The sequence below is a fragment of the Thalassophryne amazonica genome, chromosome 9 (genome assembly GCF_902500255.1).
Source record: "Thalassophryne amazonica chromosome 9, fThaAma1.1, whole genome shotgun sequence".
NCBI classification, from domain to species: Eukaryota; Metazoa; Chordata; class Actinopteri; order Batrachoidiformes; family Batrachoididae; genus Thalassophryne; species Thalassophryne amazonica.
Window position 1 is genome coordinate 82,682,654 of NC_047111.1, and position 14,294 is coordinate 82,696,947.

Sequence of the window (14,294 nt, forward strand, 5' to 3'; positions counted from 1 at the left end):
AATCAATTTGGTCATTTCCGATCAGATACCACCTGACATGCTATTCAGTGTTTATCAGTCTAAATTTCCAATTTTTATGCAAGTGCTTTTGAGCCCAGCTTGTCAAGTATTTGAAGCAAGATACAGTAGGAGATGTACTCACGCACACATGCAGCACACATCCACGCACATACCACACACACACTAAGAGAAGCACTCCACCATGGTGCACCAACACAGCAGCCGAGCGCTGCACGCCGGCCACTCTGTGAAAGTCCTTGTTACAAGTTTTTGTTTCAGTTGGTTTGCATACTCCCTCACCGATCAGCAGGTCTGGTGGGTTTCAGTCCAGACTGAAGAGTCGCTGTTTGTCTGCATTTCCAAATGAGTATAAAATGATGATGTATGATTTTTTTTTTTTTTCCTGCTGATTTGTGATGAAGCTAACAGGGTTTGTTGACGTTGCACAGCAGCTCGGTGACTTTGATGAGGCGGGCCACTGTGGTCTGCGACTCCTCCTGCAGCCGCTGATTGTTCTGCCTGAGACTCTGCACCTCGGCCTGCAGCACTGCTTTGTCCTCTTTCTCCTAAAAGGCATCAAAAACAACAACAAGTCTCCAATCACTGTGGCAGCAAAGTGAGGAGAGCGACATGGAAAGATGAGGTTTTCAAGTGAAGTAGCAGAACCAATGAAACGGTGCAGGTACTGAGGTGATCACTGTAGTATGGGAACAATATGAACAGAATCCAGAAAAGAGCAAAGGTTTCACTGGATTTACACTCACAAAATGACACTCCTGGTGTCACAGACCAAACGGTCGCCACTAAAAATTGGTTCGCCCTGCCTTCACTGCGCATGCATCATTTCAGAGCTCAGCAGCTTTTCTGAGACAGAGTCTCTTCACCCAAAGCGATCAAATGGATTATTAGGGTTATTAACCATCAGATGACAAGGTAAAACCTCTTAAATCATTCTGAAGTCAGTCAGTCACGAGGCTGTTTTAAGCAGAAACAAGGCAATCGGTGGCGCAGTGAACGCAACAGCTAACAGCTTGTCTGGCTGTGCTGCTCTGATCGCTTCCTCCCTCTTTTATTATGAAATAATGCTGAATTTATGTGGAAACGATTGTTGTACAAAAGCTTCAGATATCTGTTGCTGAGATAGATGATGACTGGAGTGCAGTTTGAAGCAGAAACGAGGTGATAATCAGTGAACCACGGCAGTGAAGGCAGGGCGGACCGATTTTTAGTGGGGGACTGTTCGGTCTACGACACCGGGACCTCATTTATCAACTATTCATATGCACAAATTTATCAGCTTGTACTTATTCTTAGAAATGTGTACACGGTTGCATGTACACTGCTCTGACCATCAAATCAAATCAAATCAATTTTATTTATATAGTGCCAAATCACAACAACAGTTGCCCCAAGGCGCTTTATATTGCAAGGCAAAAGCCATACAGTAATTACAGAAAAACCCCAACGGTCAAAATGACCCCCTATGAGCAAGCACTTGGCGACAGTGGGAAGGAAAAACTCCCTTTTAACAGGAAGAAACCTCCAGCAGAACCAGGCTCAGGGAGGGGCAGTCTTCTGCTGGGACTGGTTGGGGCTGAGGGGAGAGAATCAGGAAAAAGACATGCTGTGGAAGAGAGCAGAGATCAATCACTAATGATTAAATGCAGAGTGGTGCATACAGAGCACAGAACCATGTGGAATTCTGTTTTTAAATCCTTGCTGTAGCACTTTGAGATTTCTTTGAAATGTAAGGTGCAATACAAATAAAATGTATTATTATTACTATTATTATAACTCCATAATTAACCTTAGTCTGTGAAGAAGATTCCCCATTTACATGAACAAATTGTAATCTACTAGATAAATATGGTTCAAACCACCGCAGCGCAGTGCCTTTAATACCTATGGCATGCTCTAATCTCTGCAATAAAATTTTATGGTCAACAGTATCAAAAGCAGCACTGAGGTCTAACAGAACAAGCACAGAGATGAGTCCACTGTCTGAGGCCATAAGAAGATCATTTGTAACCTTCACTAATGCTGTTTCTGTACTATGATGAATTCTTAAACCTGACTGAAACTCTTCAAATAGACCATTCCTCTGCAGATGATCAGTTAGCTGTTTTACAACTACCCTTTCAAGAATTTTTGAGAGAAAAGGAAGGTTGGAGATTGGCCTATAATTAGCTAAGATAGCTGGGTAAAGTGATGGCTTTTTAAGTAATGGTTTAATTACTGCCACCTTAAAAGCCTGTGGTACATAGCCAACTAATAAAGATAGACTGATCATATTTAAGATCGAAGCATTAATTAATGATGCATAGGCCATTAATTAATTAATTAATGGCCTATGCACAGCAGCTATTGGTAGAAAAAGGAAACTGCAACTAGAAAACATTACTGCCCTCACAGCATGCAACCTCATCCACAAGCATTCTTCATTTCCTAGTAATTATATCAACTTAAAAACTTATGTGCAGCCTCATTTGTGTAAAAACCTCCAAAAGACACCTATCTCAACTAAACAGCAGCTTTGATCTCATAAACAAGCACCTCAATCTCAGCCTACTGCTATAAAGAATGCAGCAAATGGCTTATCTTGTGCAATTTTATAATAAAAACCAGACCACATAAATTTTACTCCTCAAATGTCATTAGGACAGATATAATCTTAATAAAGACAGCGGTGTGGTGACAACACAAGATCTGCCACAAGGATCCTACCACAACTGTAAAGATAAATAATTGTCTACTTATTCTGTTAATTGGAAGGTTTTATGCTGGTTCTTGTGGTTAACTTGTTAAATTGTGTTAAAGTTATGTCCAGAAGTAATTGTGATGTCTAAATTAAGAAGCAACATGTCACACCATGAGTGAATGATCATTATAAATGGATGAGTTCAAAATTACTGGTGGACAGGCCACCTAGTGTTGCTGCTCACTGCATTTATTTTGTCATCCCAGTGCTGTGACCACACATAAGCACCTCAGTCTCCATTTCAAAATTTTCTTCTTTGCTCTCCTTTTCCATTATTCCAGGGAAGAACGCAAGCAACATGTGGTTTTTAAGCCTAAACAGTAAAACCATCAGTGTAAAACTAACACTGACAGTGTTAAATTAACAATGTCAGTGTACATATCAATCAATCAATCAATCAATTTTTTTTTTATATAGCGCCAAATCACAACAAACAGTTGCCCCAAGGCGCTTTATATTGTAAGGCAAGGCCATACAATAATTATGTAAAACCCCAACGGTCAAAACGACCCCCTGTGAGCAAGCACTTGGCTACAGTGGGAAGGAAAAACTCCCTTTTAACAGGAAGAAACCTCCAGCAGAACCAGGCTCAGGGAGGGGCAGTCTTCTGCTGGGACTGGTTGGGGCTGAGGGAGAGAACCAGGAAAAAGACATGCTGTGGAGGGGAGCAGAGATCGATCACTAATGATTAAATGCAGAGTGGTGCATACAGAGCAAAAAGAGAAAGAAACAGTGCATCATGGGAACCCCCCAGCAGTCTACGTCTATAGCAGCATAACTAAGGGATGGTTCAGGGTCACCTGATCCAGCCCTAACTATAAGCTTTAGCAAAAAGGAAAGTTTTAAGCCTAATCTTAAAAGTAGAGAGGGTGTCTGTCTCCCTGATCTGAATTGGGAGCTGGTTCCACAGGAGAGGAGCCTGAAAGCTGAAGGCTCTGCCTCCCATTCTACTCTTACAAACCCTAGGAACTACAAGTAAGCCTGCAGTCTGAGAGCGAAGCGCTCTATTGGGGTGATATGGTACTACGAGGTCCCTAAGATAAGATGGGACCTGATTATTCAAAACCTTATAAGTAAGAAGAAGAATTTTAAATTCTATTCTAGAATTAACAGGAAGCCAATGAAGAGAGGCCAATATGGGTGAGATATGCTCTCTCCTTCTAGTCCCCGTTAGTACTCTAGCTGCAGCATTTTGAATTAACTGAAGGCTTTTTAGGGAACTTTTAGGACAACCTGATAATAATGAATTACAATAGTCCAGCCTAGAGGAAATAAATGCATGAATTAGTTTTTCAGCATCACTCTGAGACAAGACCTTTCTAATTTTAGAGATATTGCGTAAATGCAAAAATGCAGTCCTACATATTTGTTTAATATGCGCTTTGAATGACATATCCTGATCAAAAATGACTCCAAGATTTCTCACAGTATTACTAGAGGTCAGGGTAATGCCATCCAGAGTAAGGATCTGGTTAGACACCATGTTTCTAAGATTTGTGGGGCCAAGTACAATAACTTCAGTTTTATCTGAGTTTAAAAGCAGGAAATTAGAGGTCATCCATGTCTTTATGTCTGTAAGACAATCCTGCAGTTTAGCTAATTGGTGTGTGTCCTCTGGCTTCATGGATAGATAAAGCTGGGTATCATCTGCATAACAATGAAAATTTAAGCAATACCGTCTAATAATACTGCCTAAGGGAAGCATGTATAAAGTGAATAAAATTAAGCTGCCGCGCGCTTGCAGATGACCCGGTTGGGTTCCCAATGAGTTCTATCAGCATTGAAATTTTGAATCGTCCAAAATTTTGTTCCCGATTATCCCAATGATCCCGACACTACAGATGGTAGAGGACGTGCGACCATGTATGTATCGGGAAGCCAACCACAATGTAATGGGATGCATGTGCACAGGGGGTTTTAAACAGATGTTTTGTTACCATATATGGTTAACTGAGGGCGTTACTGTGTACAAATGACGAGGAATGGGCATGAGTACGGTGGTTTAGAACAGCATGTGACTGTTTTTTTTAACAACATTTTATTCAGACAGCAGGATTTAGAACCTTTTCTATGAACTGTTTGATAAATGAGCCCCCCCCCCAGTCACAATTATTGTCATCCCTGAGTTTTAAGTTCAGAATTTAAAATATGTTCATAAAGTGCCCTTCAAACGTGTTGGAACACTTGGTGTTTCACACATTTTTGTTTATGTCATTTCAAATACAAAAAATATATATTTTTTAATTATCTGCCTTAAACTCAAACTGAAAGCAAATCTCTACAACTTCAAATAAATTAATTAAAAGTATAAAAGCAAAGATGATGGGTTTTATTTCCCTTCATATTTATATTCTTTGGTGTTGAGCATTTATGTTCCCCTCCCTCCCTTGACCTAACTATTTCACAAAAATTAAGGTTCTCAACCTTGTTAACCTGCACTAGCAACCAGTAGACAGTGTATTAGGGAGTTACCACTGATTTACTTTTTGTATTTGAAATGGCATAAACAAATTAAATTGTGTAAAATATCAAGTGTTCCAGTACTTTTGGAGGGCACTGTAAATGCAAATGAACCAATTCAGAATATTTAATAAACTGTTCAAAGTTACTGAGCAACACAACAAAAATACAACATGTAAAATATACATGCAACAGTTATTGGCACAATTTGAGGAATTTACAGCAAGTCATCCCATCACAGCCAGTTTTCTTTAAACAAATCGGGAGATGGATTCATGACCCCTGTACAAACTGTAATTGGCCTTTGTCACAGTTTTTGCTGTTTTTACCCCATAACTCTATACGTTTAGGTCATACATAGACCAAACTAGTTTTTTGCAATTCTTATGTTTATACAAATGATGCATTATACTTTTCAAAATCATTGGAGAATTTTTAAATGTTGATCTCAGTGCAGTCCTCGCTTGGAAGGATACCAGATATTTGCATGTAGACCTTTGTGTTTCGAGACTAGACTGTAAATGTTGTCGTCACTTTAGGGAGATACCGATAAGGTCAAAACAGCTTTAACCATAATCCTAAATTTATTACATTTGACTGCTTTAATGTCTCTACAGTGTGTGACAACACTTGACTTGCAAATGTTCCATAGATGGGAAGGATTTGTAGATAACAGGCTGCATCACGGAATGCCGATCATTATGCAACAACAGCATCAAGACAAGATGCCTGAGGTAATGATACTACACCTGATCTCTCAAATGATTATCACAGAGCAAAGTGTTGAATGCATTCATTACAGTCAAAGCACCTTTTGAAGGTCATCCTGTAGCTTCTTCAGCATGGATTCCAGCTGTGACACCTTCTCCTCGAGGTGGCCTGGAGAGTCACTGCAGCAAAGAGATGCAGTGACATGCATCAAAATCCCTTATACCATTAATAATAATAATAATAATAATAATAATAATACAGTATATGAAAATCACACTCATTTAAAACATAGTTTCCAAACCAACAGGTTTGTGTCATTACTGTCATTTCTGGAAAGGTTTCTTCTTCTTGGGCAGCACAGTGGTTTAGTGGTTAGCACTGTTGCCTCATAGCAAGAAGGTCATGGGATCAATTCCCACCTGTGGCCTTTCTGTGTGGAGTTTGTATGTTCTCCCCATGTTTGTGTTGGTTCCTTCCGGATGCTCCGGCTTCCCCCCACATCCAAAGACATGCAGGTTAGGTGAATTGGAAACTAAAAAATGTCTGTAGATGTGCGTGTGAATGTGTTTGTGTGTCTGTATGTGGCCCTGTGATAGACTGGCGTCCTGCCCAGGGTGTACCCAGCCTCACACCCTATGACTACTGGGATAGGCTCCAACCCCCTTGTTACCCTTAAATTGGAGTAAGCGGGTACAGAAAATGAACGGATTTCTTCTACTGTAATAAAACTATCATGTACACTATTCACTTTTTAATTCTGGTGATTAGTATGTGAACTGCTTGACACACTGAAAGTACATGTTTATTTTTCTAATTTACATTATTTAAATTCACAACCATATGATGCACACACTGTAAAAAAGAATTTGGTATAACTCATTCAAAGTAACAAGATCACTCATTCAGGTGGAGTCAACAAATCCTTTTTTAAGGTGTTTGATGGAGTAGATTAGGCTGTGTGTGTGTGTGTGTGTGTGTGTGTGTGTGTGTGTGTGTGTGTGTGTGTGTGTGTGTGTGTGTGTGTGTGTGTGTGTGTGTGTGTGTGTGTACATAAGTGCATCACTAAGTTAACAAAACATCAAACAGCTGGATGTTGAGGATAACAACAAAATAACCAAACTGGAATAAAAGAACTGATGTTTTACTGAGTTCAATAAAGACATAAATCAGACAAAAAGAATACCTCTCTTTGGATTAATGACAGACACATTAAAACAGAGAAGCTCATTATGAAACCCACCTCTCCTTTGTGTCTTTTAGTTTGCCATCTGTCTGCTCAGCTCCGGCTTGGGACGTGTCTCCTGCTTTGCGGTCTGTGATGAAGCACATGATCATAATGTTACGAATTAAGAGTCACTGTCGATGAAACACTGAAAGGAAAAGATAAGACACAAATGGACTAATGCATACAGTTTCCACATCAGCCTTCTGCTGTACACGGAGATCAGGCCCACCAATTTACATCGTCACAACTGTTTTTCCAACTATACGCATTTATTATGCAAAACGTTTTTTTTAACTTTTGGAGACAGAGGAAGCCAAAGACAAATTTGATTGACATGAAACTATTTGAGTCTGTGTGGGACCACTTTGAGCCCACAGTGTCTTACCCATACCCAGCATCATGGGCAGGCCTTAGGGTGCCTTGATCCAGAATTTGGATTGGGATCCAGATCACCTCCAAAATGTAATGGAGTCTTCCATGGCCTACTATCTATCTGCAGTGCAAATTTGGTGAGAATCTGTGAAGTAGTTTTGACGTAATCCTTCAAAGCCTATATAAAGTAAAACATGATCATGAATCCGGATCCAGATTGCCTCAAAAATTTAATAGGTTCTTCCATGGCCTAATATGTATCTGTGGTGAAAATATTGTCAAAATCTGTGCAGTAGTTTCGACAGAATCCTGCTAACAGACAGACAGACAAACAGTGGGAGGTGATGGTCTAGTGGTTAAGCATTGGGCTTGAGACCAGAGGATCCTCAGTTCAAACCCCAGCCTGACCGGAAAATTACTAAGGGCCCTTGGGCAAGGTCCTTAATCCCCTAGTTGCTCCCGGTGTGTAGTGAATTCCTTGTATGGCAGCACCCTCACATCGGGGTGAATGTGAGGCATTATTGTAAAGTGCTTTGAGCGTCTGATGTAGATGGAAAAGCGCTATATAAATGCAGTCCATTTACCATTTACGCGCAACGGACCGCAGGTTGGACACAAATTTTGTATGTGTTGTCACCTACAGCCTGTCAACATGAACGCAGCACATCAAACAGTGCACTCTGGAGCGCGCGCATGTGTGTGTCAGAAAGAGAGAGGGAGAAGACAAAAGAGAGAGGATATAAGTAATCATGTCTAGCCTGTTGGATGCCATTTAGAGAGCCTGTATACGAGTATATCCAAATTATTAATTACTTAGTTGGATGTCTGCTTTGCCAGTTTTTGATCCAACCCTGTTTGCACCTGCAGTTTTTTTCTCACCAAGCGTACCCACACCTGCCTGACCTGTGGGTCAACCTGTGAGTCGGGTGGTTTAAATCTTCTTTACAGGTCAGTCGTCCAGATGAATGTGCACGTGTTTAGTTCTCAGTGTGTGTTCACTCCTATTAGCCTGGCGTTGAATGTTGACTGTGGATCTCTAAGACATCCATTTTACAAACTGTTTTACTGGCTGGTTAATTATGTGTTTATCTGTCATTGCTTGACCTTTGCTTGTTTGGAATAACGCAGGTATCTTTTAAACAAACACAGTGTGCCACCCGCATGGTTCAGATGCTTACAGAAGCACCAGAAACCCAAAAGACCTTCATCCTCCTGCAACATTACCTACATTATCAATCACCTCTCTCCATGGATGCCGTGACTCCATAAAACTGCAGGGAGTGAGACTGATGAGTTCATCAATCTCCAACACAAGAACATCACTGCCGAGATAAGTAAATGTCTACAAGTTCAGCACTTTCTTCACATACACACACTTTTGGTGGCTGAGTCCAGGAAGTCATTGAAAGCTTGGATTAGTCTTGATCCAGGACAATCACAAACAGAGACACTCCAACTCCTCACTCATCTTTTTAAATGCTGCAAGGCCGTCCATTGATTCCACCATGAGTGTCATCCACGAAGTCAAAGACAGTAACCCTGTCCTCATTCAAGGAAGCCCATTTGCTATTTATTTAGTCTTTAACACTGAACACATTTTGTGGCAAATTGTGTTATTTTAAAGGTTTTCATTATTTTTACAGCACTTTTTCTCCATTGAATTTTATAAAATCATGCCTATGATACACAAGCAAGATGTAGCCTTAAAATATGTTTAAATGCTTCATCTCCAAATCCACTGTAATATTTCAACGCAGTTGTTTGGAGCATGTTTGTGAGACATGGGCCCCATTTAGCACAGCTTGTGATTCCTTGCTATTAATACGGACTCCAAAACAATGTTGGAAACAGGTTTAGAATAGTTCCAAGTCAGCATCATTAATTTAAAGAACAGGTGAATGATTTTGGCACCATACGCTCTATCTATAGCAGGGGTGGGCAATTAATTTTTACAAGGGGCCACATAGGGAACCTGAATTATGGCCAAGGGCCACACCATCGATAACTCGGCTGTCTCCCATTAGAAATTTTACAAAAAATTACTTATTTAATAGCTTTCATAGGTAATTTTTATTATTGTAATAATATGTAAATATTTAAATATACCTAAATAAACCTCTCTAATGATTTGCAACACACAAGCTTGACATTTTTAATATATGTAGTTTATATATATATATATATATATTGCAAGGCAAAAGCCATACAATAATTACAGAAAAACCCCAACGGTCAAAACGATCCCCTATGAGCAAGCACTTGGCGACAGTGGGAAGGAAAAGGAAAGGATAAAGACAGTTGGATATTTAATTTGGTGAAGTGACAAGATGACAGCACTTATCGTTTTTGAGTTCATGTCTGCAAAAATTGGCCAGGATTGATTCACTCACTCACCTACCCACTCACTGACATTTTTACTGCCCGAGTTCAGGGATTAAATACACGTGTTCTCACCCTCTCTTGACAAAGCCTCCAAGATGCTGCGGCAGGCTGTTGCCAGGTCAGCGATAGACTGCCACTCCTCTTCTGTAGAATCCGTTGTCTCTGAGATAACTGAGAAAAGCAGGTCAGGATTTATGTAGCAGCTACATCTGGGCCAATAGGCCCTGGAGAACCAGAACACACTGCAGGCTTCATAATGAGCACTGGGCTTCAGCAGTAACATAGAGTCACCACTGGAGGGTGGTGTTGCTTGAATGCAGAGTAAGTGCATGGTGCCTTTACTGTCTTGGGTCTTTAAAGAGTCTCAGTAGGGGAAACCAGGGCACAGTGAATCAGTAGCTATATCTGCAAAACTACATATATGTTTGCAGCAGTTATGCCATATTTTTATGCATAAAGACATCCCCCTTATAAATTAGTGTTTTGTTTTTGAATACATTAAGGGTAAAACTAAGTGGCAAGTGAAGTCAGTTTTTCACTATCAAAAGTAAATTTTGTGGATGTCAGTGTCTTTGCATTTATTTCTCACAACAGAGGAAAGGTGGCCCCAAAAAAATAGTTATTAGTTAGAAGACTACCGGGTCATTCCATGTCAGTTCAACGAGGGCCTCACACACTTTGTCTCAGATTTTCTTCAAATTTTAATCAAATATTCCCAGACTATTCAGAACAACAAATCTGAAGTTTGAGGCCAGTAGGCCAAGTAGTTTTTGAGATATGGACGGTTTATTTAGTGTGCATGGGGTCTGCTGTTTTTTAGGCAAAAATTATGGCCGTCATTTCTGGAGCCATGTTCAAGGTAGAATATCTCAGCAAATAATGGACTTAGAGGCCTGTAATTTTCTGTGGCAGTTGTCATGGACACCCAGACTTGGACTATAGTCAAACAACAGACATTGACACTAAACTGTGAAGTTTATGTATGCTCAAACTATGGAAAATATTACATTGACCATTACGAGCATCCATGTTTGAGACACTGAAGCATACCATTACACTCAAAGAAGCCTCTCCATTTCTTGGCTCCTTAATGCGAGCTATACTGGCTATGAAATATGTAAATTTGGCATATCTGTGGTAAACAGTTATTGTGGGAGAAACCTCTGAAATCTGAAAAAAGCATTTTTGAGGTCGAATTTTATTAGAAGAAAAGCTCATGTGGGCAATAAATAAAACTCTTCAAACTGATTGCATTTGGAAGGTATTGATATCTACTTTATTTGTTATAAATATGGCCTTCTTTACGAAACTCTTTCCTGGGTAATTTAAGCATCCAATTATGGCTAATTTGTGCACTCGCGAATGTATTTCTAGTGCTGAAATGACAATTTCATTTTAATTGTGTGCACACACTGCATTCATATGATTCATGGCACACCCCAGAATGCTTGCACATAGATCTGCCAGGGGGATTCCCCAAGGTTTCCACAGTTACTAGACTTACTTACTAAACCTGCATGATGAGCAATGCAGTGAATGGGGTACTGCATGTTTCCAAATGTTTTTTTCATGTTGTCATTATGGGGTGTTGTGAGTTGAATTTTGAAGGAAATAATGAATTCAACCATTGTGGAATAAAGCTGTAACACAACAAACTGGAAAAAAAAATGAAGCACTGTGAATACTTTCCAGATGCATCGTAAATCAATCAATCAATCAACTTTTTTTTTATATAGCGCCAGATCACAACAGACAGTTGCCCCAAGGCGCTCTATATTGTAAGGCAAGGCCATACAATAATTATGAAAAACCCCAACGGTCAAAACGACCTCCTGTGAGCATGCACTTGGCTACAGTGGGAAGGAAAAACTCCCCTTTAACAGGAAGAAACCTCCAGCAGAACCAGGCTCAGGGAGGGACAGTCTTCTGCTGAGACTGGTTGGGGCTGAGGGAAAGAACCAGGAAAAAGACATGCTGTGGAGGGGGGCAGAGATCGATCACTAATGATTAAATGCAGAGTGATGCATACAAAGCAAAAAGAGAAAGAAACAGTGCATCATGGGAACCCCCCCACAGTCTACGTCTAAAGCAGCATAACCAAGGGATGGTCCAGGGTCACCTGATCCAGCCCTAACTATAAGCCTTAGCAAAAAGGAAAGTTTTAAGCCTAATCTTAAAAGTAGAGAGGGTATCTGTCTCCCTGATCTGAATTGGGAGCTGGTTCCACAGGAGAGGAGCCTGAAAGCTGAAGGCTCTGCCTCCCATTCTACTCTTGCAAACCCTAGGAACTACGAGTAAGCCTGCAGTCTGAGAGCGAAGCGCTCTAATGGGGTAATATGGTACTACGAGGTCCCTAAGATAAGATGGGACCTGATTATTCAAAACCTTATAAGTAAGAAGAAGAATTTTAAATTCTATTCTAGAATTAACAGGAAGCCAATGAAGAGAGGCCAACACGGGTGAGATATGCTCTCTCCTGCTAGTTCCCGTCAGTACTCTAGCTGCAGCATTTTGAATTAACTGAAGGCTTTTTAGGGAACTTTTAGGACAACCTGATAATAATGAATTACAATAGTCCAGCCTAGAGGAAATAAATGCATGAATTAGTTTTTCAGCATCACTCTGAGACAAGACCTTTCTGATTTTAGAGATATTGCGTAAATGCAAAAAGGCAGTCCTACATATTTGTTTAATATGCGCCTTGAATGACATATCCTGATCAAAAATGACTCCAAGATTTCTCACAGTATTACTAGAGGTCAGGGTAATGCCATCCAGAGTAAGGATCTGGTTAGACACCATGTTTCTAAGATTTGTGGGGCCAAGTACAATAACTTCAGTTTTATCTGAGTTTAAAAGCAGGAAATTAGAGGTCATCCATGTCTTTATGTCTGTAAGACAATCCTGCAGTTTAGCTAATTGGTGTGTGTCCTCTGGCTTCATGGATAGATAAAGCTGGGTATCATCTGCGTAACAATGAAAACTTAAGCAATACCGTCTAATAATACTGCCTAAGGGAAGCATGTATAAAGTGAATAAAATTGGTCCTAGCACAGAACCTTGTGGAACTCCATAATTAACTTTAGTCTGTGAAGAAGATTCCCCATTTACATGAACAAACTGTAATCTATTAGACAAATATGATTCAAACCACCGCAGCGCAGTGCCTTTAATACCTATGACATGCTCTAATCTCTGTAATAAAATTTTATGGTCAACAGTATCAAAAGCAGCACTGAGGTCCAACAGAACAAGCACAGAGATGAGTCCACTGTCCGAAGCCATGAGAAGATCATTTGTAACCTTCACTAATGCTGTTTCTGTACTATGATGAATTCTAAAACCTGACTGAAACTCTTCAAATAGACCATTCCTCTGCAGATGATCAGTTAGCTGTTTTACAACTACCCTCTCAAGAATCTTTGAGAGAAACGGAAGGTTGGAGATTGGCCTATAATTAGCTAAGATAGCTGGGTCAAGTGATGGCTTTTTAAGTAATGGTTTAATTACTGCCACCTTAAAAGCCTGTGGTACATAGCCAACTAACAAAGATAGATTGATCATATTTAAGATTGAAGCATTAAATAATGGTAGGGCTTCCTTGAGCAGCCTGGCAGGAATGGGGTCTAATAAACATGTTGATGGTTTGGATGAAGTAACTAATGAAAATAACTCAGACAGAACAATCGGAGAGAAAGAGTCTAACCAAATACCGGCATCACTGAGACCAGCCAAAGATAACGATACATCTTTGGGATGGTTATGAGTAATTTTTTCTCTAACAGTCAAAATTTTGTTAGCAAAGAAAGTCATGAAGTCATTACTAGTTAAAGATAATGGAATACTCAGCTCAATAGAGCTCTGACTCTTTGGCAGCATGGCTACAGTGCTGAAAAGAAACCTGGGGTTGTTCTTATTTTCTTCAATTAGTGATGAGTAAAAAGATGTCCTAGCTTTACGGAGGGCTTTTTTATAGAGCAACAAACTCTTTTTCCAGGCTAAGTGAAGATCTTCTAAATTAGTGAGACGCCATTTCCTCTCCAACTTACGGGTTATCTGCTTTAAGCTACGAGTTTGTGAGTTATACCACGGAGTCAGACACTTCTGATTTAAAGCTCTCTTTTTCAGAGGAGCTACAGCATCCAAAGTTGTCTTCAATGAGGATGTAAAACTATTGACGAGATACTCTAACTCCCTTACAGAGTTTAGGTAGCTACTCTGCTCTGTGTTGGTATATGACATTAGAGAACATAAAGAAGGAATCATATCCTTAAACCTAGTTACAGCGCTTTCTGAGAGACTTCTAGTGTAATGAAACTTATTCCCCACTGCAGGGTAGTCCATCAGGGTAAATGTAAATGTTATTAAGAAGTGATCAGACAGAAG

The 14,294-nt window shown here is 40.0% G+C and overlaps 1 protein-coding gene across 1 annotated transcript in view; it reads right to left on the reverse strand.

Moving 5' to 3' along the window:
* Positions 1–273: 273 nt before the first annotated feature.
* zmp:0000001168 (signal-induced proliferation-associated 1-like protein 1) overlaps positions 274–14,294 on the reverse strand; it is a 63,494-nt gene continuing 49,473 nt past the window's right edge. Inside the window, exons 13-16 of the mRNA XM_034179089.1 lie at positions 9,981–10,079; positions 7,170–7,242; positions 6,030–6,108; positions 274–566 (exon numbers count right to left, since the gene is read on the reverse strand). Of these exons, the coding sequence (XP_034034980.1) occupies positions 423–566; positions 6,030–6,108; positions 7,170–7,242; positions 9,981–10,079 (395 nt within the window). The 3' untranslated portion in view covers positions 274–422. The remainder of the gene's footprint in view (positions 567–6,029; positions 6,109–7,169; positions 7,243–9,980; positions 10,080–14,294) is intronic.